At 45.2% G+C, this 24,756-nt stretch overlaps 2 protein-coding genes across 11 annotated transcripts in view; one reads left to right on the plus strand and one right to left on the minus strand.

Annotated features, from left to right (window-relative positions):
- traf3ip3 (TRAF3 interacting protein 3) overlaps window positions 1-16,988 on the minus strand; it is a 31,229-nt gene extending 14,241 nt beyond the window's left edge. The window contains exons 1-9 of one of the 3 annotated variants that reach the window (XM_069942279.1): window positions 16,548-16,988; window positions 15,589-16,030; window positions 10,771-10,909; window positions 9,365-9,437; window positions 6,939-6,963; window positions 5,960-5,989; window positions 5,682-5,777; window positions 3,975-4,046; window positions 1,542-1,682 (exon numbers count right to left, since the gene is read on the minus strand). In XM_069942279.1, coding sequence (XP_069798380.1) covers window positions 1,542-1,682; window positions 3,975-4,046; window positions 5,682-5,777; window positions 5,960-5,989; window positions 6,939-6,963; window positions 9,365-9,437; window positions 10,771-10,909; window positions 15,589-15,954 — 942 coding nt within the window. In that variant the 5' untranslated portion in view covers window positions 15,955-16,030; window positions 16,548-16,988. Of the gene's footprint in view, window positions 1-1,541; window positions 1,683-3,974; window positions 4,047-5,681; window positions 5,778-5,959; window positions 5,990-6,938; window positions 6,964-9,364; window positions 9,438-10,770; window positions 10,910-15,588 lie in introns of all 3 variants that reach the window. The other 2 variants (XM_069942278.1, XM_069942281.1) reach the window with 2 other exon arrangements.
- Window positions 1-24,756, plus strand: part of LOC138765252 (laminin subunit beta-3-like) — a 145,810-nt gene that overhangs the window by 24,110 nt on the left and 96,944 nt on the right. For all 8 annotated transcript variants that reach the window (XR_011358548.1, XR_011358547.1, XM_069942275.1 and 5 more), the window contains exon 2: window positions 6,558-6,660. The gene's annotated coding sequence lies outside the window, so the exon portion shown is untranslated. The remainder of the gene's footprint in view (window positions 1-6,557; window positions 6,661-24,756) is intronic.

The raw sequence follows: 24,756 nt of genomic DNA on the forward strand, positions 1-24,756 counted from the left end.
TTCAATCTTTTGCTTCAGATAAAATGATCTGAATTCCACACTGATGAAGTTCCTCTGAATTTATAGGAGTTAAGAAGGGGGGGCTGTGCTTTATCAGTCGGGGGATTGAGTTCAAGAGTCGAGAGGTCATGTTGTAAATCTACAAATCTCTGGTGTAATGATTATATTATTTGGGAAAATTTAGAGTAGGTTACATACATAGATTTTAAAACAGATCTTATTTGAAAGACTGAAGAAATATTGAAGATCTCTGGAGAATGTTATGCACCTTTCACAAGTAGGTGTTAATTGAACCGAGGTCATAAAATGAATGACCATTGTTTGGAACAGGAGCCTGGATAGTTACAAGTACCTTTCTGCAGGGTGCTTACAGGAAGGTCACGCCTGGGTTTTGTTTATCTAAGACAACAGCTTGAACAGAAGAAAGAACTTGTTGTTTGCTGAAGAAGGTGGGGATTTTGCAAGTGAGAGAGTCACATGGTTTGGCTGAAAGTTTCAGTTGGAGAGAGAGGGAGGGAGAGAAGAGAAGCCCTCTCAGCTAGTGTGTGTGTGTGGGACACTACAGCAACTGAACAGTACAAGCCAGGAAGAGCTGGTTGAAACTGATGACAAGTTCTAGAGCAGTGGATGGCTGGAAGTGCTATCTGTCTGATGTTTCTCTTGGAATAAGTGGAACAGAAGGAGCTCTGTGATAACCTGAAAGAAAGAGGTTACCATCTGGAAAACGCTGATGGGGCAAGTTTCATCGGTGAGACATTGAGGTGACTAATGGTGGTACCTCAGTTGTGGAAATCCTGGAACAACAAATCTCTCTCTGCAAACCCTACAAGAACCTTCCTGAGCGGTAAACATTTACCTTTCGAGCACCAAAGGCTGGTGAACTTTATACATGTTAAATTCTGTGCACAGTCTAAGAATTGCCTGCAACCAGAGAACTTGGAAGAATTAGAAGTGAGCTTAAACTGTGAACCAAAGAACTTTTAAGTTTACACACACATTGCATACACGTGCGCTTAGAATTAGAAGGGTTAGTTAAGTATAAAGTTAAAGTTTGATTTTATTTTTCATGTTTAAAGTTGATTAAAAATAACTTTTGTTTTAAAAACCACTTGTCTTGGTGAATGTCTATTGCTGCTGGGTTTTGGGGTCCTTTGGGCTCGTAACACTGGTGAGACCACACTTTTTGTATTGTGTTCATTCTGGTCACCTCATTACAGGAAGGATGTGGAAGCTACAGGGAGGGTGTAGGGGAGATTTCCCAGGATGTTGCCTGGATTGGAAAGTAAGTCTTATGAGGCGAGGTTAGTAGAGCTGGGGCTTTCTCTTTGGAGCGAAGAAGGATGAGAGGTGATTTAATAGAGGTCGACAAGATTCTGAGAAGCATAAATAAGATGAACAGCCAGCGCCTGTTTCCTAGGGGAATAGCAAACACCAGAAGACATGTGTACAAAATGAAGGGAGGGAAATTTAGGGGAGACATCAGGGGTAAGTTTTTTTACATAGAGAGTTGTGGGGGCCTCTCCCACCTTTATACTGCTCACCTGGACATTCTCAAAACTTCGCTCTGCTGCAGTTTTCTCTTCAATTGCTCTCTGGAGAGATTGTTTTGCCATGTGCTCATACTTGAGTTTTTGTTCCTGCATTTCAATCATGCTTTCCTTAACACTGTCCTGCGTGTGATTCTGTTGAAGAAAGGCATACGTTGCTGTATCACATCACCCCAGGGACAAATTTATCCCTCAACAGACATTAAAATGAAAATCCATTCATTTACAGCTTTCGTTATTTTTTGATACTTAATGATTATGATATAGATGGAGGCCATTTACCCATCGAGTGCAAACTAGCTCCCAGCAGTGCAATGTATTCAACCCCACCCCCTTCCTCTTTCCTGTGAATTCTTGCCGTGTATCTTCTCTTGTGCGTCTATTAACTCCTCTGTAGTTCCATTGACACCTGTCTACGTAACGGGGTAATCTTACGTGGCAAGCTCATGATCATCCTTGAGACGTGCAAGGAAAATAGAGCATTTGGAGAAAATTCATGGGGATAGAGATATCAAAGAACTTTGCAATTTAATCAATTCAAACAGTATTTTGTGCAAAACGTAGTTCCATGAAAATTCATTAAATGCTTGATTTAAATGCGCATGAACAGAATTTGTCAGCATATGTTTCTGAAGAAAGGGTGTCGAGAATGCTGGAATAATGAATGGACTATGAATTAAAATGATGGGCGGAAGAATAAGTGGGGAGTTGAGGAGAATGTCTTCTCCCACAGAATGAAGAGAGCCGCAGACAGCAATGCAGCTGCCTGAGGGCCACGGGCCGAGGGCGGAGTTCAGCTGGAGGCTCTGTAATGGATATTCTTGGAACGAGAGGGAGGCTGTGCTACGTGAGATAAAGGAATAATGACTTGCACGGCACTGGGGCCAAGCTCAACCCCAAACGGGAGGTGGTGGCAGACCTGCGACACATCTAGTTACCAGGCCAGCTCTTTTGGTCAGACCATATCAAAGTTCCGCCATCGTCTCTCCCCAGCCACAGGTGAACAAGACCGAGAGAAGGAAAGGCCACTAGCCAAGTGTGACAGAACTTGTTCTCCCCTAATATTCCATCATTGGTGCACATCTCAACTTCTGAAACAGGTGGGATAGTGCTTGATTTAACCACCCTCCATTCCTCCAGCTAAATACTTAATGAGTGTTCTCCCAAACACCCCCATCCACTAACCACTGAAGCGGAATAAAGAGTATGTGCAGTTCTCCACTTTAATGGCAGTAATAGAAAAGCTTATTATGATCTGAATGGTGACAAATTAAGAAAAAGGGAGGTGCCACGAGATCTGGAGGTCATGGTGCATCAGTCAGTGAAGGTTGGAATGCAGCTACAGGTATTGAAGAAAGCTGGCCTTTATTGTGAGAAGTTTTGAATGTAGAAGCAGGGAAGTTTGACTGCAGTTGTACAGGGCCTTGGCAGTGTATCATGGCCACACCTTGAGTACTGGTCTCCTAATCTGAGGAAGGACATTCTTTACTAATGAGGGAGGCAGCGAAGGTTCACCAGACTGATCCCTAGAATGGCAGGACTGATGGATGAGGAAAACGGGAAAGACCAGGTTATATTCACTGGAGTTTAGAAGAATAAGAAGGGGGCAGGATCTCACGCAAACATATAAATTCTAACAGGACTAGACAGGTTAGATACAGGAAGGATGTTGGGGAAGTCCAGAACAAGGGGTCACAGACTAAGGATAAGGGGTCGGCTGTTGAGGACTGAGATGAGGAGAAACATCTTTGCATACAGAATCATGAACTTGTGGAACTCCCTCCCACAGAACATTGTGGAGGCCAGTTCATGAGATGTATTGTGAACTTGTGGAACTCCCTCCCACAGAACATTGTGGAGGTCAGTTCATGAGATGTATTCAAAAGGGAGTTGGATATGGTCTTATTGGCCAAAGGGATCCTGGGGTGTGTGGAGAGACCATGGGCTAGGGGGCATATCACATTGGTGGTGCAGCAGACTTGAAGGGCTGAATGGCTTTCTCCTGCTCCTATTTTTTAGGATCTCAGGAAAGTACACTCTTCATTATTTATGCTCTCAATAGCTTGCATAATTTTGAAACCAGTTTGTGCAATCTCCATTTCTGTCAAGAGAGCAATACCTGACTTTCCTATCTCTGGCATTCCAAACAACATTCTGCATCACTCCATCTCTTCACATCAGGAAGATGTGCCTCCTGAATAAAACCCATAATTCACCATTGCATTTTGTGGCTGTACACACTTTGGATCCCTCTGTTCTGTCACTGTTAGCACACTGCTTATGTGGACCAGTTACTTCCCTTCCTCATTTCTTCATATTTAACCATGTGGAACAATGGAAAGTTTTAGAGGTAACAGTCTTTTTACCAAAACACACTTAACTCGAAAAGTTTTAAGAATCGGCTCAATAAATAATTTCTTTCTCTACCTGTGTCCAGGTGTGTAACTGAGTCTCCAGTGACTGCAGTTTGCAGCGCAATGAATCATTGTCCAGTTGCACCTGAAATGAAGGTTCAGCCGATAAGCAAGGGCTGTAGGAAGGAGAATGTGGTCAGACTACTACACCCCCGCCCTGGGGAGTTAATCCCAGCTGCAGATAGTGAGGGTTCCACCAGTTTTACCCCAGCACTGGGACCCAAGTTTGGGAATCTCACATGGAGCCACTCTAACAGGTGTCATGGACCAACCGGTCAGAAAAGAGGGAAGCTTGAACAAGTAAGCCCGACACTGAATCCTTGAGGGTCAGGGTGGGCTATGTTTGCCCATCTACCCGCAGTATTCATGTCCTGTGAGTTGAATTAGAGTTAACACCTCACTGACAAAAGACAAAGGAGGAAAAACCCAACACCCAACCCCAACCAACCAATTTTCCCTTGCAACCGCTGCAACCGTGTCTGCCTGTCCCGCATCGGACTTGTCAGCCACAAATGAGCCTGCAGCTGACGTGGACATTACCCCTCCATAAATCTTCGTCCGCGAAGCCAAGCCAAAGAAAAAGAACATGTTAGTAATCAGGGGTCGGGGCTGGGACCGCTTCTTTTGATGATGTATACTCATGACTTGTATTATGGAATGAATGGCTTTGTAGCCAAGTTTGCGAATGATACGAAGGGAGGTGGAGGAGCAGGGAGTGTTGAGGAAACACGGAGGCTTCAGAAGGACTTAGACAGATTGGGAGAATTGGCAGAGAACTGGCAAATGAAATATAATGTCAGAAAGTGTTGGTCATGTACTTTGGTAGAAAAATAAACGGGCAGATTATTTTTTAAATGGAGAGAAAATTGAAAATCCCCAGATGCAAAAGGACCTGGGAATCCTCGTGCAGGAGCCTGTGGTGAAGAAGGCAAATGCAATGCTAGCGTTCATTTCAAGAGGAATAGAATCTATGAGCAAGGATGTGATGTTGAGGTTTATAAGGTTCTGGGAGGACCTCACGTGGAGGATTGTGAGCAGTTTTGGCCTCATTTAAGAAGGGCTGTGCTGACATTGGAGAGGGTCAGAGGAGGTTCACAAGGATGATTCTGGGAATGAAAGGGTTATCATATGAAGAGTGTTTGACAGCTCTTAGTCTGTACTCTTTGGAATTTAGAAAACTTAAGAGGAATCTCATTAAAACATGTTGAATGTTGAAAGGCGTGGACAGAGTAGATGTAGAAAGGTTGTTCCCCACGGTGGGAGAGTCTAGGACAAGAGGGCACAACTTCAGGATTGAAAGGTGTCCACTTATTACAGAGATGTGGAGGAATTGCTTCAGGCAGAGGGCGGTGAATCTGTGGAATTGGTTGCCACAGGCGGTTGTGGAGGCTGGGTCATTGGGTGTATTTAAGACAGAGATTGATATGATCTTGATAAGCCAGGGGATCAAAGGTTATGGGGAGAAGGCCAGGCAGTGGGGTTGAGTGGGAAAATGGATCAGCTCATGGTGGGGCAGACTCAATGGGCTGAATCGCCTATTTCAGCTCCTCTGTCTTATGGTCTTGCCTGAACTTCCTCCCATTGTGGGAGTGCCATGGTTGACAGTCCATCTCATCAAGGAGATGACTCAGCCCTGGTAGGAATGGGGACTTCTGCTGTCCTCACCTGAGAGGACTTGGTTTCAAAAAGCAGATGTAACCAGCAGGTATGAGATTCCTACCTTCCACGATTTCTCTGCAGCCTGCAGCACCGTGGCAAGCAGCTGCTGGAGGATTGCCATCTTCTGCTTCAGCATCAGCTCCCGTTGCAGTGCTTCCTGCAAGGGAGAGATGGCCTCACACTCAGTCATCGCCCCACAAGCTCACTCATCATACTGCATGACATTTCACATGGCTACATTTACCTAGAGCTTCAAACAGGTATATAGAAACTCAGAGATTTAATGAAATTCTATCTAAATTTTCATTGCATTCCATAAGAAGCCTGGTGAACAAGTACCTTCAGATACTCCGACAGTTGCTGGATCTCCTGCAAGACACAAAATACAGGAATATCCTGAATGACACCAAATTAAGTACTGATGTAAAAAAAAACAATGTGACGGACCGTGAGGAATGGAGAAACAGTGCTCCTCCGTCGGGTCCACCCGCCTAGTTGGTTCTGAAAGCTGTGTGGCTGCAGAGGCTGTGCGAGCGCTGGAGGTGAATCTACGGACACTCAGTGACCCAGGGAGGGGGGGGGGGGAATTCTCTTTTGCTTCTCTTTCTCTGACAGGGGCGGTGGGCACTTTCTGCTGACGGCGAATCTTTGCCTTACAGTCGATTAATGGAAATTTTATGTAATATCACGTTTTCTGTTTTATTACATGACAATAATAGAATCTTGAATTACATCGATAGGCCAGATGCTGTACACCTGGTTCTACGTTCGTTTGTCAGGGCCATCCTGCTACCAAGAGTTCACCCTGGTTTCCAACACAACACATCGTGTGCCACCCATCCTGCCCTTTTCCCCGAACCATCAATTTTCAGAGCTTTCCTTGTGTACGTCGTGTACAGAGTTTATTGATAGCTGTGTTTGCTTTATCCATTCACAGGCTGTGGGTGTGGAGTCTCATTGCTGCTGGACTGAGGGGGTCTTGGACCATTTCTCAGTCAACAAGGCGTTTGAATCTGGACTCGGCGATTGGACCAGACCAGGTAGGGTCAGAAGATTCTCTTCCCTGATGGCCATTTCATGATCTGGATGGGTTTTTACGGTCATTTCATTGCCACCACACTGGCTTTCCACTCCAGCCACACCCTACCTTGGGTCTGTTAGCTTTTTACTTGTGAATCCCCATTTTTTCCCTTGGTGTAACACAGGTCAAAGTTGTGAGGGTCAAATGTGTTCCAAAAGAAGAATTGATGCCCAGCTAACAGGCATAGATAGACTGACATCAAGCTGACAGACAGACATCTGATGTAACTTCCTTTACCTGATCCAGGACTGTGACTCCACATCTGTAAAGAAAAATATAATGTTCATTAAAGGCATTTGATAGGCAGTCAGTGTTAACATGGTTGCATTTCAGCTCCACCTCCTGGTCTGCGGCCGCCCAGTGAGGAGGGGGGGGGTTGGCACTCGGTGGATCTTCTTGTGGGATTGCCGCTGGGCCTGGCGACACTGGCTATTCATGGGTCGAGGCGGCGGGCGGTGGGGGGGTGGGGCGAGCTGCCTGCCCCTCTTTCAGGGTTACGTCCAGGTCCGTACGGTGTTGGCCGGGACCACGTGGTGTCCGCGGGGATGGTGGTTGAGTTCCGGGAATGATGGCCCTTCCCCCAGGGGATTGTGTGTGTGGTTGATGGTGAAAATTGTGTTTTAATTTGATGTTTAATATTGTATAATAGAGAGGTGGTCATGATTACTGCTTCTCACGGCTTTTGTCATGTTGATGGTGGGTTTTAGTTGTAGCCCTGTGTGTATTTTATGTCTTGTAATGTTGTAGTTTTAAATAATGTTTGTACATTTAAAAAAACCATGTAAATGTTACACCACTCCTGCAGGATAAGCTGAATAGTGAGCCATAAGGCATGTATCATTAGCCCTTTTTATGGTTAACGCCACATTATAGCTGGCTCAAGTTGAAAAAAGGCAAATTTACCTTTTATGATAACGACCTGCAATGTGGATCCCGCGGTGCCTTTATGTAGACCTGAGTCAGGAGCCGACTTCCAGAGCTGAGGGAGGTGGGATGAGTGGGGCAATAGTGCTGCCTACCACCATGACCTCAAACATACACGCCGAAAAGGGACAGTGGCCTATACTGGAAAATGGTGGCTGAAGAGCAGGTTCGAGCGCTAGTGGAGATCGGTGCAAGCAGTCTTAGGACCCAGGCAGATCACCCGCACCACATAATCCTCCCTATTAACCTTATGGGTTTTCTAAAATTCGCACTCCTAGGTCACGGGCTGATGGCGTCATCACGGCGACATCAGCCCTCCCCTTTGGAGTTGCATTCAGTGGCATTCCTTTTACAGAGGAGGTGGAGCGACTTTCCTCCACCTCCGCCTCTGGGTCTCCCCCAGTGGGCCTCAACATTTTTCTTTCCACTCACATCCCACTTTAAGGAATCCCTGTGCCATCAGTGCTCTGTGATTAGTAAGGGATTACTTAAGCAATTCCTTACTAATCACAGCGCTCTGATGCCATAGGGATTACTTAATGTGGGATGTGAGTGGAAAGAAACAGGTTGAGAACCTTGGTCTACCCCCCTAGGAGGATGGAAGATGGAGCGAGTTCGACCAGTCTATCCACCTTCAGACCTTTTATGGAGGTAAGTGAAGCAATTTAAAGATGGAGAATCTCTGTCTATATAATCGATTTTTTTCACTATAAAAAGGCCTAATGTCTATCTCACATGAAGATTCTGTTGGGACCAACTGCTAACACAACAATCACATTTCTCCACTTTGATTCACTGATCTATATATTCTATGTCGAATCACTCATCTGCATTATTGAAACAGCACGTTTTGCTCAAACTGCAACTGAATATTTATCTTTCCTTTCTTATGTGCTGTCACATTGTGTTAATTTAATTTATACTTATTATTTGCTTTTACGTACCAATGTGTAATGAGTAATGAAAAATTATTACAATGTACAGGTGCACTAAAATTCTGCCCAGCTACAGCCACAAGGTATGTTAGATGCATCAACTACAATAGTTTAAATCAGCCATTCTCAACTGGGCCCATATGGACCCCCCTGAGGCCACAGCACATTTAAGGGGGGGGCACGGACTGAAATCGGGAAGGGGAAAGTACAGAAGAAGTACAGAAGTACAGAACTTGACTGCTTCACAGGGAAGGGGGGCCCCCCAAACTTCGAGCAGAGTCCTTAGGTGGGGCTTAGCCAAAAAAACATTGAGAATGGTTGGTCTAAATTAAGTTAACACAAGGCAAAAAAAGAGAGAATAAATTTAAAAGGATGGAGAAATAAATATTCATCATTGCAGTTCATGCAAGAAAAGAAAATTATGTTTCAGAACTGGTGCTGGTTCCAGAGTAGTTTATGGTGAAGGTCAGGGTAGTACGGGGAGTTTCAGAAACTCGATAGTTGTTGGGTAAAAACTGTTGTTGGGCCTGGCTGGAGGTGCCACTCTTCAGGTAGCAGCGAGAAGAAGTTGTGACCAGGATGCAGGGGTCCTTTTTGAGTCAGCTGGCCCTCACACAGATGTCAGCAGTGGACAGGAAGTCAGAGACTTGGGGAAGTTTGCTAGACTCGTTACTCTTTCCCTTGGACAGCAGCAGCAAGAACTCCAGCACGTCTGTGTGTTGTTTTAACTGGAGTGATGCTGAGCCAAGTGAACTCTGAGCGCCTGCCTTGGCTGACAGTGTAAATAGTGGGGTCAGTACTCACTCAGTCTGCTGGCTCGCCTCCTTCCTGCCCATGTTTCTACATTCATCGCTCTCCGCTGACGGCACCTGAGTAGCTGTTCACAGGTAAAGTGATCACAGTGAGATATATAATCAGAACCAATACAGGGTGATTGAAACAATAGCCATCCACATTCTCAGACTCAATAGACTCACCTAACAAGGCGCACCAACTCCACAAGTAACTGCCCCCTCAACCCCTCATTCCTCATTCAGCCTCACCTCCCTCCCCATCCCCTCACTCCTCACCCTGCATCCCCTCTCCCCTTCATCCCCTCTCCCCTCACCCCTTCACTCCCCCTCACCATCCCTCACTTTCCCCTCACTCCCATCACCCCCTTCATTCGCCTCTCATCCCTCACTCCCCTTCACCCCTCTCACTCCCCTCACCATCCCTCACTACCTCCTCAATCCCACTCACTCCCTCACTCCCTCTCACTTCCCCACACCATCCTCACTCCCCTCATGCTCTCCTTTATTGCTGGCAGCTCCGCGAGGGTGGAGTTGGATCATCCTGACCCCAAGCCTCATGATTTGGAATATAAGAGCAGGAATCCTAGAGATCATGGAGAGGAAATCTGTGTCATTGTCTTGTACTCAGAGATGGCCTTTATGAACTTTTAAAGCAGTGGGGGGGGGGGGGAATGGAGTGGCGGGAGTGAGAAAGGAGGTCTGTAATTGTGTGGACACACTGAGCAAAGCGCCAGTTAGAAAGCAGCTCGGAGAGGGAAGAAAATCTGTGGGCGTGCGATGGGGGCTGCAGACATGTGTCTGTAACCATGATTGCCCTCATTCCTGTGATCTCATTGTCCCCAGCTGCTGGCAGCGGAGAGGGGATGGAGTGAGAGCTACTTCCAGTGGTGGTGTTAAAATCTGAAGTGTAAATGTACATCATGACGTAAAAGTGATGTACATGGCCCCAATGCAGGAATTAGTTCATTTTGTTCAAATACATTAAAACCCCTGGTATCCGACATCAATAGGGATTGGTAGATGTTGGATAAGTGAGATTTCTGGTTGCTTGAGACTAAAAGTTGCGTGCATGAAGAACTAACAGTGACACGCCAATTTTAAACCCAAATAAACCATTTATTTTCCACCTTTTTTTTGCTGGTTGCTTGAATTGTGGATAATGGAGATTTTACAACATATGAATTAGCAATGATGGGTGGAAGGGTAGATTCATGAAGTAAAAACCAAAATATTTTAAAAACCAAGTCTATAAAAAAGAACCACAGGAGATGTTAACCAGAGGTCTATGAGTGGTTGTAAGGCTCAGTTTGGAAATACTCAGCTCCTGAATCACCCCAGTCAGTCCAAAGTGAACTATTGAGCACCAGGACAAGCCCACAAACACATTCCCAGTGCTTTATCTCCTCCGGATCATACCTTTATCTTTTCTGGAAATCTTCCTGATGACAGCATTGGCTTGGATGAGTGTGGTGCTGGGGGAAGTGAGGCTTGCATCTTTGGTTCCCCACTGGCTGTGCCGGTTGCTGCCCTTAGAAACGGTAAACTCTGGAGGCATCTACAAAGAGAGCAAACTCAGGCAGCCATAGAACTGTTGTCAAAATCTTTGCAAGTCCTAACCAAAATCCAGATGCTAGAAATCTGAAATAAAGATAAAAGATGCTGGATACAACCTGCAAGTCAGGCAGCGTCCGTGGAGAGAGACACAGAGTTGATAATCCAGGTGGAAGATAATACTGCTTCCATAAGATAATGACTGATTTTTACCTCAGCATCACTTTACTGCTCTAACCCCGTATTCATGGAATTTCTAAAAATCTATCAATCTCTGGGGATGGGAGGGAAGGGAGGGGAAGGAAGGGGAAGGGATGGGAGAGAAAAGGAGAGAAGAGTGAGAAGGGAGAGGAAAGGAGAGAGAAAGGGGAGGAGCACAGGCTGATAGATAAGACGTAATGGGTGGATACAGGTGGGAGAGTAGAAGCTGAGAGGTGATGGGGAGAGGGTAGAGGGGTAAGGTGTAGCTTACCTGTTAGTTGTGTTCTATTCCTCCTACCCCCTGCCCCCACCTGTTTATTCAGACATCTACCTGTTTTTCTTTGTTCCCAATGAAAGGCTCAGGCCTGAACATATTGGATATCTTTCACTTTCTATGGACGCTGTGTAGCCTGCTGAGTTCTCCAGCAGTTTTGTGTATTGCACTTCGTACAGTGTGAAGGAGTCATACAGTGGTGTACAGTTTCCAGAGCAGGGGATTAGATTGGAAAAGGTACATTGATCGGTTACTGGGAGAGTGCCAATGCGGTCTGAAAGTTGAGTGGTGAGATGTGCCAGCAAATACACGGGCATGGTAGGTCCCATCAGGAATTGTGCTGATCTTATTGTTTTTGGAATAAACCACCTAATGCCAAATCACCCTCGACTTGTATTTGTGGCAAACCCGATTACATGTTCATGCAAAGCCCAGCTAGGCCTCGAGCACCTAATAAATTAGTAATCCAGTTTCTAGGCAAATATCAGTGGCACAGTTGGTATAGTGGGTGCTGTTACAGCACCAGCGATTGGGACTGGGGTTCGAGTCCTGCACTGTCTGTAAAGAGTTTGTACATTCTACCCGTGTCTGTGTGGGTTTCCTCTGAGTTCTCTGGTTTCCTCCCACCCTTCAAAACATACCAGGGGTGTAGGTTAATTGGATGTAATTGGGCGGTTCTGTGCTATATGTCTAAATTTAAATTTTTAATCTCGAAAACCTCATTAATGGGCCCAGGTGCACTGACTTTTGGGACATAGACAAGTACTGGTTATTCCCTCTGCAAGTGTACATCACTGTGCAATGATCCACCCACTCAAGCTCAGTCTCCGTCTGGGCTCTCTTTTTGCTGAATTTATAAAAATCATCTCTTCTGTCTTTTATGATTCAAAATATCTGAGATTACAATCACAACATTCAAATCTATCTGCCCCTTCATTTAACCAATAACATTTCTGTCTTTCCACTAATTTTGCAAGGTGGATTCTCTTAAAGATGAGGCTCTGCTTTCTTGCCTAAAGGTGACTTTAAAATATAATTCAATCACAAACTTTGTGATTTCTGTTACCTCTTGCTAAGCCTGACCATTCTGATGAAAGGACGTTCTTTGCTTTTCTCTCTCCAGAGACACCTCCTGATGTTGGGAGCTTAGATAAACACGATGTTGGAGAAACTCAGCAGGTCAAACAGGGCACTTTATATAGCAAAGATAAAGATACAGAACCAAAGTTTAGCAGTGGTTCTCAACCTTTTTCTTTCCACTCACATTTCACTTTAAGTGATCTCTGTACCATCGGTGCTCTGTGATTAGTAAGGGATTGCTTAAGGTTGGATGTGGGTGGGAAGGGAAGGTTGAGAATCACTGCTTTAGACTCAATTGTTACTGAAATATTTTGCTTGAGAAAAATTGTCATTGGCTCATTTCTTTTGGAGTTATGAAACTGTGCACATAACGAGTCAATTAAGTACAATTAAAACAGAGGTTTTCCAACATTTTCTTTCCACCCACGTACCATCTTAAGTAATCCCTTACTAATACAGAGCACCTATAGCATAGGGATTACTTAAAGTGGTATGTGAGTGGAAAGAAAAAGGTTGAGAACCACTGGTTTAGGGCTTGAACCCTTCATCAAAGTATGTGCAAAATGTAGGCAGGCGTCCAAATTGGGCTCATTTTGCTCATACCTTGTCGAAGGGCTCAAGCCCGAAACGCCGGTTATGTATCTCTATCTTTGCAACATAAAGGATAATATTTGGCCTGCTGTATTTCTCAAAAATTGTGTTTTCACTTTAATCATAGTGTCTGCAGACTTTCATGTTTTACCCTGCAGGGAGTTCAGAGTATTTTCTGTTTTAATATCAAAATCATGGGCATTAACATTGCAAACATTTCTGGTGTTACTTCAACTTATCAGGACTGGTTAGGAGTTAAAAAATCCCATTGACAAAGAAAGTTTTGACTCTGAAGCTTAATTTTATTTACAAATTTGTTTCAAATCTTCTGTTCGCTATGTTAACTGTATACAAAACTTTAATTTGTTCTTCAATTTTGCAAAGCTGTAAGCTACAGTTGTTTTGGAAAATATCTAATTAGTCAATATTTTCAGTAGTATATGAAAAGATTATTTTATCTCATCAAAAGTCCCGCAGAGCAGTGAAATTTTTTTGTGAAATGCCTCATAACAGTATAAGAACATTGGACAGACTTGGCTTGTAATACTGTCCGACATTCTGAAGAAATTCACACGGCCATCACAGTTACTGCATAGAGACCCAGCTCGGCAAAAGGTGGGTTCCTTTCCCGGGCTTGCTTCCTTGCTGGGGAAAAGCTTACCAAATGCCAAATCTACCCTTGACCACCTTGAACATAGAACAGAACTGTACAGCACAGGAACAGGCCCTACAGCCCACGCCTCTGCTCAACATGATGCCAAACTCAAACTGAAACCTTCCTGGCTACACATCTTACTATCCTATTCCCTGCATGTTCACGTGTTAATCTAGAAACTTCTTAAACCAATGGTTGTCAACCTTTTTTTTAACCATTTCCATTTCACCTTAAATAATCACTTATTAACCACAGAGCAGCTATGGCATCCTATGGTATGCGAGTAGAAAATGTGGGTTGAGAACCCACTGCCTTAAACACAATAATATCTCTTTCCACCATTTGTCTTGACAGCCTGTTCCAGACACTCACCATTTGCTGTGTAAAAATTTTGCCCTACACATCGCCTTTAAATATCTCTCCTCCCCACCCCTCCTTAAATGCCAGTCATCTGTGACATTTTTACCCTGGGATAAAAGATTCTGTCTGTCTACCTTTTCAATGTGTCCTAATATTGTAAACTTCTACCAGGTCTTCCCTCAGTCTCCTCCACTTCAGAAAAAAACAACCAAAGATTGTCCAACCTCTCTTTAGAACTGATACTCTCTACTCGGGGCAACATTCTGGTCAGCTTTTTGGTGCCCTTTCCAAAGCCTCCCTATTCATCCTGTTTCACAGTAGAATTAGAGCAAATTAAGTGAACAGAGTAGATATTGATCCCAGTGAACACACAATAGGCTGCAGATGGTGTGATTATAGTAAAAAAAACCTAAATGCTGTAGGAACTCAGCCGGTCTTTTCAGTGTATATTGTCGACATTTCAGGCCTGAGGCCTTCTTCAAGGAATAAGTAGAATAAGCCAGAAGCAGGAAATCTCAGAAAGTCTTAAAATTCAGACAGTGCGGCTCGGGGAGGAATCCAGACCAACAAAAGGAGTTAATTAGATATAATAAGGGATGAGGTAAGAATTTAACTTGTCTGTGTGGAAGGAGAGAGGGAAGGGAGAGATGGAGTTGGGGGAAGGTGATGGGAAGAAGTGAGGGGGTAGATTTAAATGAAAAAGAAATGGATGTTAATGCCATCCGGTTGAGGGTGCCCAGTTGGAAGATAAGGTGTTGTTCCTCCAATTTGCAGGTAGTCTCAGTCTGGCAATGCATGAGACCATGGACAGTCATGACAGTAAGGGTTCCATCCTCTCTCAACACGAATATGATCCACACTCCACACAAAGGTGTGGCAGCCCAGAGCTTCTGTCCAGGAGAATGGGTACAACTCATTCCCTTCGTCTCCAGGTCAAGGGTTCGGAGGAGTAACATTCTCCACTCTCTGGAAACCGATATGAACTTTGGTTAGTTCACTGTAGGTTGGGCATCTCATTCCAAACTGGAGAGATGGATTAGAGCAGGGCGTAACTGTATGAGGGGCTGGTAGCAAGGAACATGTTCAAACCCTATCGGGGATTGGAAGTTGACAAGCTAAACAGCTGACATCAGGAAAGTGGTTAAATGGGAAGCACTGGAACCTGAAGAAATGCTGGAAAAACTCAGCTAGTCAGGCAGCATCTGTGGAGAGAGAAACCTATTCATGTTCTGGGTCAGGAACCCGAGCTCAGAACTGTTGGGAGCTACACTTCCAGGTGCTAGAACTGACTGAGTTCTCCCGCAATCTTTTGGCTTGGTGTTAAGTTGCATCAAACCTTAGTCAATGAACAGAGAGGGATGGAAGCAGCGTCGTGGAGGTAGGACCATGGATGAGATGGGAAGCAGACAGGGAGGGTGGAGATCAAATCAAACTGCATTGTATTGAATGCTAGAACACGTGTGAAGGACTGAGTGGCCTTCCCGTTCCTGAACTGTGCATCGGTTGAAGCAGATTGCCTTACCTGAGTGGCAGTGGTTGGATTCTGCAGACCTGGCACTGGACTCTGACCTGGGGCTGTGGTGGAGGCTGAGACAGTGAGGTCATCTGCCACCATGCCCATCCCCCTGGGAGACTTTGTCTTCACCACTTTCTCGCTTGTTGTCAGGTTCCTCCGTTTGAAGAACACCTCCTGTCGCGAGTTCTGCTCTGCACGGCGCTGCCTTGCTGGACTGCGGCATGAGGTGACATTGTTTCGCCCATATAGGCTCTGACGGTTCTCGTGTCTCCGCTCGACTTTCTCCTCATAACTTTCAACCACCAGCCTCCTCTTCTTGGCCGAGCCTGAACTGCCTTGGCTCAAAGCCCGCTTTGGAGTGACGTCCATCATCCTGGCTGGGTGGACCTCCTGGTGACCCGTGCTGACCACGCTGGGAATGATGCCTTTGTAACTTAGCAACAATAATCTGTGATGAGCAGAAATATCCCAAGATTCACAAACTCCCTGCACTTGAAAGTAGATCTAGTCTATGTAAATACGTCAAAGCTAATGAGATGGCGAGAGCATTTTTCAAGCCCCTGGCTGAATTAGATGGACCCAATGGCAATGTCCAACAGGAATCCTAATTTGGATTAAAATTTGTTCAATCACTCACAAATTACATGAACATTCAAGAGTTGATTCGGGCCAGTGTAATCAATTACTCACTGAAGCTACTGTTTCTTTTCCATTTGGATCTTTTGCATTTGAACACAACTCTTCATTATTCCTCTGATGTTCTCTCTCCCTCAGTCCCAGCAGTCAGTCACAAAGGATTGGTGTCTGAATTCGGGTTTTCAATGGTGTCCTGCCGCATTACCTCATGCCGGTGACTTACAGAGACAACTGGGCCTCGCCACATGCACCTGCTTCTTGTTTGTCACCCATGCATCAGATCGACCTGAATATAGAACCAGATATCGGTACATGGAATGTGGACTCACCCTTCAGAGAGTTAGTCCGTGCGCACTGCTTACAAGCCAGGGATCAGCAACTTCCACATTGCCTCCTGATTCACACCAACTTTGGATCGAGTAACATCCTGGGCAGCTTGGATCTTCACGTCGAAGTGCGAGCAACAGAATCTCAGGTTCCAGTGCAGCAGCCACTACACACACAGTGCATTGCACGTTAAACAGGAAATATATATTTTTAAATAAACCACCTCACTTGTAGCCTTCTTCCTGCCTCACACAGCTGACTGCTTGGTTTCACCCTTCCATCAGTGGATTCACCATGAGCTGATCTGCAAAAAATTCGACTCCGCACCTGGAAAGCACCTCGGCAAGCTGTGGGGAGAGGTTCTGTGTCAGAGCTCTGGTGCAATGTGTGAGGCTCAGCTATCACAACGAAAAGCATCTTTTCATGCACCCTGCCTCTGAGTTTGTTACACCCTGGTGGCAGGCTCTATCTCAACAGCACACTGGCAGAGATAAGGGCCTCATGCCGGATGTGGCCTGTCGCAGGGCCCACGATGTGTCAGATCTTTATCACTTTTTGGAAGGCGGAAAGAATTAGTGGGAGAGCAACAAATTGTAAAAAAAAACCCAAAATCAACCAACACTTGTCTTCCGTGGAGGCTGTGTCTTCTGCCCCTCAGTGCAAAAGATTTCTGGTACACTTCATTGTTGCCTACTGCCTGAGGGAACTGCCCTGGTTTCACGCCTTAAAACATGCAGCTGTTTAAATAAAAAGAACCTTAGGCACAAGATGTGTGACTTCAGCTCCTTTTCCACTGTGCCAGGACTACACGAAAAGGTTAGGGTGTGCAGGAAACATGGCAGTGACCTTAACCCAATGCTGATTCCCCCAAGGAGGTTACCAAGAAAGTAGATATGGATGATTTTCTAAATCAATTTGGAGAGATACCAATGAGGGAGGATGCAATACTTGATCTCTTATAAGGGAACCAGACAGGTCATGTGACAGAAGTATGTGTAGGTGAACATTTTGGGTCCCGTGACCATAATGTCATTAGTTTCAAGTTAATTATGGATAAGGAAAGGTCTGGGCCTTGGGTTGAGATTCTAAATTGGAGAAAGGTCAATTTTGTGGAATTGAGTGGATCGGGATAAACTGTTTTCTGGCAAGGATGTGTCCAGAAAGTGGAAGGCCTTCAAAGGGGAAATTTTGAGAGCAGAGTTTGCACGTTCTTGTCAGGATTAAAGGCAAAGTTAACAGGCAGAGGGAACCTTGGTTTTCAAGGGATATTGGCAATCTGGTTAAGAAGAAAGAGGTGTATAGCAGAACAGGCAATAAGGAGCAAATGAAGTACTGGAAGAATATAGAAAATGTAAGAAAATACTTAAGAAGTAAATCAGGAAGGCAAAAAGAAGGCATGAGGTTACTTTGGCAGATAATGTGAAGGTAAACCCGAAGGGTATCTACAAGTACGTTAAGAGTAAAAGGATAATAAGGAACAAAATTGGTCCCTTAGAAGATCAGAGTGGTCATCAATGCATAGAACCTCAAAAGATGGGGGAGATCTTAAACAGTTTTTTTTGTATCATTATTTACTCAGGAAACTGGCAGAGTGTATAAGGAAGGAAGGGTAACCAGCTATAGTTCATGGAATATACAGAGATTAAAGAGGAGGAGGTGCTTGCTGCCTTACAGCGAATAAAGGGCCTGACATGATATTCCCTTGGAGGTGTTGTGGACAGCAAGGAAGGCTTTCAAAGCTTGTAGAGGGATCTGGACCAACTGGAAAAATAGGACAGAAAATAGGCAGATAGAATTTAATGCAGAAAAGTGTGGGGTGTTGCATTTTGGAAAGAATGACCAAGGTAGGATGTACACAGTAAATGGTGGGGCACTGAAGAGTGTGGAGGAACAAAGAGATCTGGGAATACAGGTACATAATTCCCTGAAAGTGGCATCACAGGTAGACAGGGTTGTAAAGAGAGCTTTTGGTATCTTGGGCTTCATAAATCAAAGTACCGAGTACAGGAGATGGGATGTTATGGTGAGGTTGTGGGGCCAAATTTGGAGTTTTGTGTGCAGTTCAAGTACAGGAAGGATATCAGTATAAGATTGAGAGAGTGCAGGGAAGATTGACTAGGATGTTGCCAGGTCTTCAGGAGTTGAGTTACAGGGAAAGATTAAACAGGTTAAGACTTTATTCCTTGGAGTGTAGAAGAATGAGGGGAGATCTGAACGAGATTTACAAGATTATGAGGGGTATAGACAGAGTAAATGCGAGTCGGCTCTTTCCACTTAGATTAGGAGAGATAAATTCGAGAAGACATGGTTTTAGGGTGAAAGGGGAAAGGTTTAGGAGGAACATTAGGGGGAACTTTTTCACTCAGAGAGTGGTGGGAGTGTGGAACGAGCTGCCATCTGATGTGGTTAATGTGGGCTCACTCTTGTTTTCAGAATACATTGGATTGATACATGGATGGGAGAGGTCTGGAGGGTTATGGAATGGGTGCACATTAGGGTGCACTGGACCTCAGCATCTGCAAATTCCAGATGGGGGTGGATCGGTTGCAGTTTCTGGCCATGTTCTTTGATGGGGTGGTAGAGGACACGGGTGTGGCAGGTGATGGGGTCGTCTGGGTAAGTGACTGCAGTGTGATCAGTCAATGGAAACACAGCAGTCCTTGTACCACAAAACCCAAGTGATTTCCAAAACCTCTGTCAAATGTCTTCATTCAACAGTCCCATGTAATGTCTTATCCCAGGGATACTTAAAAGAACTGTACTGATGCAAAATGGCCCAATGCATCAAGTTCAAGTTTATTGTCACATGTACCGAGGTACAGTGAGGAAGTTCATTTTGCAAGTAATCTAACTGGATAACCCATTCACAGTACAGCAGTAAAAACACAGGACTGAGTGAAACATGAAAGTCTGCAGACACCGTGGTTGAAATAAAAACACAATACTGGAGAAACTCAGCAGGTTGTTCTTTATAGAGCAAAGATAAAGGTACAGAACCAATGCTTCAGGCTTGAGCCCTTCGTCAAGGTCTGTAAAAATGTTAGCGGGCGCCCAAGCAAAAATACAGAGTGCAGAGTTACGGAGAGAGATCAGTTGGAACAAAGAAAAGGCAGCATTCATTCTGGAGTCTAACAGTGGGAAAGAAACTGTCCTTGTATCTGGTTGTGTGGTCTGACACAGGGGAATCTTTGACCTGACAGGAGGAGGGTGAAGAGAAGGTGGCTGGCGGGGGAATGGGGGAAGAGTCCTTTAATGTGATGACTGCTTTTCTAAGGGAGCAGGTGGAATACATCGAGAAGACTGGGTGTCAGGCAGCATCGAGGGAGTGCAGGAGGCAGCACTGATGCAGTTGTCAATGTGGTAACAGTTGGAGTTGTACTGGAGTAGGTATGAAACAAGGATCGTTTCACATAGCCAACAAAAGGGCAGGTATGGCTGTGGCCTAGGGTCATTTAACGGACAGGCACATGATGCAAGTAAAATGGAGTGTTATGGGTGTGAGGGAAGGGTTAGGTTCGGTTTATATAGGTCAGCACATCATAGGCTGAAGGGCATGTATTTTGCTGGAATGTTCTGTGCACCTCTGAAAACATTACCAGACCAAGTGAAGGGAGGAAAGTTTAGGGGAGACATCAGGGGTAAGTATTTTTTACATAGAGAGTCGTTGGGTCTGGAATGCCTTGACTGGGGTGGTAGTGGAGGCTGAAACATTAGGGGCACTTAAGAAACTCTAAGGCAAATGGATGCAAGAAAAATAGAGGGTTATTGATGTGAGGCAGGGAAGGTTTCGTTTGTTGAGTAGGTTAACATAGGTCAGCATAACATCATGGGCTGAAGGGCTAGTACTATGCTGGAATGTGTTATTTTCTATACACAAGGCTACACTTTGGTTCTGCAGACAGTGAGATGAGCCAAAAAAGTGGTTGCTAGGACACATAAAAAGTTTGCAGGTGTAGTGAACTGGGATTCACTAGAAGTGTCCTATACTGATAACTGATCCCGCCTCCAGGCCCCTCCCCCCAGGGGCCGATATATAACCCTGATTTCCTGCCTAAACCCTGAATCCCCCTGAAGCCTGTTCATGAACCCTACCTGTGTTGTAAGCTAATAAAAGTGTTAGTTCTCCCTCCAGTTGAGTGTGAGCTTTTATCTATGCTACCATTTTATTAGCTTATAACACAGGTAGGGTTCATGAACAGGCTTCTGAGGGGGTTCAGGGTTTAGGCAGGAAACCAGGGTTATATACGGGCTCCCAGGGGAGGAGTTGGGTGGGGGGACCAGTTGTCAGTGCAGGACACTTCTAGTGAATCCCAGTTCACTACATTTATCCCTTCCTTCAGAATTAAGGGTCTGTGGATGGAGAGAACAAAGATCAGAGGCCGGTAATAGACACAGAAGAGAAATATTTATGATACTATTTACAGATTCAGGTGGTCCGGGGATCTGGAGATCCTGTTGGAGCACCTTAGCACCAGGGGGCCTTGGGCTCCTTGAGTCTCCTGGTCCACCTGTGATGGAAGGGTAGTGGGCTGGGGCTCATTTCCGACAATAGAGGTGGGGTTCACTCTTCTCCTGAACTGGATTCCCTGAGGCCCTGGGCGGGTGGGGCGGGGGGGTTGGGGAAAAAGAGCTAGGTAATGGAGGTAATGGATCCTCTGTTCCAGCGGGTGCCAGATCCCTGATGGAGACGGTGTCCTCCCTGCCATCCAGGTACTCAACGTAGGCTTACGTGGGGTTGGCATGGAGCAATTTCACCCTTTCCACCAGGGAGTTGGTCTTGCTTCTACCCGTATATAACCCTGATTTCGTGCCTAAACCCTGAACCCCTCTGAAGCCTGTTCATGAACCCAACCTATGTTGTAAGCTAATAAAAGCGTTAGTTCTCCCTCCAGTCGAGTGTGAGCTTTTATCCACACTACAGCAGGTAAAACCAACAAGTAGTTAAGAAGGTAAATGGCATGTTGATCTTTCTGGCAAAGAGGTTGGAGTTTAGGAGCAGGGAGGCTTTGTTCCAGTGGCACGAGGTGTTGGTGAGACCACACATGGAGTGCTGGACAGAATGCAACAGGAGGCAGTCGAGAGGAGACTCACCAGGCACTGAGGGAAAGGAAGAACCACGACCAACCACAAGGCACTTCTCCTGCTTCTTTAAATTTTAAATTTAGACCTACAGCACGGTTACAGGGCTTTCCGTGCTGCCCAATTACACCCTATTAACCTATACCCCCCCCCCCACATATGTTTTGAACAGTGAAAAGAAACCAGAGCCTCTGGGGAAAACCCACGTAGACACGGGGAGAACGTAGAAACTCCTTACAGACAGCGTGGGATTCGAACCCCTGTCCCAATAGTTGGCGCTGTAACACCGTTGCGTTAACCAACCGCGCTGCTTCTTTGGATTGTTGCTAAGCATTGTATTTTTTAAAACTTTTTTTTAACCTTCTAATGGGAGCAATTGACATCTCAGCTGATGCAACTACATGCTACAGTTACAAGGGAAGGGAAGAACAAATTCTATGCTTTGTGTGTGTGATAAGGACTGATTGTGAACAGATAAACTGAGGTCTCCTGTCTGAATCCTGACCAACGAAGAGGGTATTGAACAAAAAGTCAACACAGCCATGGTGGTCAAGTGTGCTGAGCTGCAGCCAGCTGGCCCTCAACACCTCAACATTTCCCCATCAGGGTGGATAACCGACCTTGTCCCGCACACGGCATTCTGTGCGGGACCGCCCTGTGGATGGCTCCTGAACAATGGAGGGAGGTGCATTACAAAATGAAGTTGCAGTTTATTTCCATTACAACAATGAAAACTTCTGATTACATCCAAATTACAATTGTAAGCCTAGAGCAGCAGAAGGCCACTCACACCCTCCAGCCTAGCCCACTGTTCAACATCCATCTTCGCACTTAATGCTTCAAGGTCGTTTATTGTCACATCTACCAACATACAGTGATAAAGTTTGTTTTGTGAGCAGATCAGTAGACATCTCATACATAGTGCATAAAGTGAGGTGCAGTCACAGAGACAGATCAGTTGGTACGGAGTAAAGGCAGCATAATTTTACTAATCAGGGTTCATTTAGCAGTCTGACAACAGGAGAAAGAAACTGGCTTTGAATCTTCTTGGAATCTTCTTCTCTCCTGGAGCAGCAAGAGTTATAGATAGCCTCTACGAAGGCGAGGGGTGTGTGATGGTCTGAGCCATGTTCACAATTCTCTGCAGTTTCCTGCGGTCTTGGACAGAGCAGTTCCCGTCCCAACAGGATGGTTTCAATGGTGCACCTGTAGAATCTGGTAAGGGATGCAGGCGACCTGCCAAATTTCCTTCTGGAGTAAAGGAGCTGATGGATGATTTTTTTGATCATTGCACTGACATGAATGGTCCAGGACAGGTTACTGGAGATGTTTACCCCAGGAGCATAAAATTGTCCACTCTCCCACTCTCTCCACCTCCGCACCATGGATGCGGACCAGGGAGTGAGTTCCACCCCAACTCCAGAAGTCTGACCAGCTCCTCGGCCTTGCTGACATTGAGGGAGGGGCTGTTACCTTGGCCCCGAGCCACACGTCCCTTGACTGTACTTTGGCTCATCTTTGTTCGAGATGCTGCCTGTGACACAGGTGTCATGCTTGGATTTATGGATGGAGTTGGAGTGGTACTTGGTCAGATAGCTGTGGATGTACAGGGAGTAATAAGAATGAGAACTTTACACTTCCTTAGACGTTTAAAATACAAATTCTGGACCCATTCTGTCTGCCCACAAACCAAAAATACATTTCACTCAGCTTATCACTGCAGTTCTGAGCAGTGACCACTCTGGGTGACCTCAGCATTTATGGGCACTGACAAACTCCCATAAACATTTGTACCTTCCTCTTCCGGGCTCTTTATCCATTTGATTTTTCCATTCTAGATGAAAATCCCCCTTGATTATTGCTCTACCTTTCTGATAAGCACCCATTATTACTTCCTTTAAACTCTATACTGTGACATGGTTACTACTGGAGGGGCCTGTACGTCACTCCCACAAGTTTCATCTCCACTCAAAACTGTGTCTACATTCCAGGACATCTCTCTCCTTTGCACTAAGACCACCATTAACTGACTAACCACTCTCTATCTTTGCTGTGGCTCTCTGACCTTCAGCTAAAAGCCAGAGGAAGCAAAGTTTGACGCAGTTCGTGAACAGGGGCTGCAAGGAAATTTGTTGCTGATTGTATAGAAAATTGTTTGTCCAATTGGAGGCCGGTGACTGGTGGAGTTCCTGGGTCCACTATTGTTTGTTATATATATTAACGATCTGGAAGTAGGGGTGGAGAATTGGATAAGCAAGTTTGCGGATGATACAAAGATTGGTGGTGTTGTGGACAGTGAGGAAGATTACCGTAGATTAAAAGGTGATTTAGGAAGGCTGGAGGTGTGGGCTGAGAAATGGCTGATGGAATTTAATACAGATAAGTGTGAGGTGTTACATTTTGGAAAGGCAAATCTAAATAGGTCATATACATTAAATGGTAGGCTATTGAGATGTGCAGAGCCACAAAGGGATTTAGGAGTTGTGGTAAATAGTACCCTCAAGGCTGATACTCAGGTAGATGGTGTGGTGAAGAAGGCATTTGGAATGTTGGCCTTCATCAATCGGAGTATTGAATTCAAGAGTAGGGAGGTTATGATGAAATTGTACAAGGCATTGGTGAGGCCAAATTTGGAGTACTGTGTACAGTTTTGGTCACCAAATTATAGGAAAGATATAAACAAAATAGAGAGAGTGCAGAGAAGGTTCACGAGAATGTTGACAGGATTTCAGGGTCTGAGTTCCAGGGAAAGGTTGTGCAGACTGGGGCTTTTTTCTCTGGAACGTAGAAGGTTGAGAGGGGACTTGATAGAGGTGTTTAAGATTTTAAAAGGGACAGACAGTCAACATGGATAGGCTTTTTCAATTAAGAGTGGGGGAGATTCAAACTAGAGGGCATGGTTTAAGATTGAAGGGGGAAAATTATAAGGGGAACATGAGGGGAAATTTCTTTACTCAAAGGGTGGTAGGGATGTGGAATGAGCTTCCGACAGACGTGGTCGAGGCAGGATCATTGGTTACATTTAAGGAAAGACTAGATAGTTACATGGATAGGAGAGGACTGGAGGGGTATGGACCGGGTGCTGGTCAGTGGGACTAGGAGGGTGGGGATTTGTTACGGCATGGACTAGTA

This window comes from Narcine bancroftii, chromosome 5 (genome assembly GCF_036971445.1).
Source record: "Narcine bancroftii isolate sNarBan1 chromosome 5, sNarBan1.hap1, whole genome shotgun sequence".
NCBI lineage: Eukaryota > Metazoa > Chordata > Chondrichthyes > Torpediniformes > Narcinidae > Narcine > Narcine bancroftii.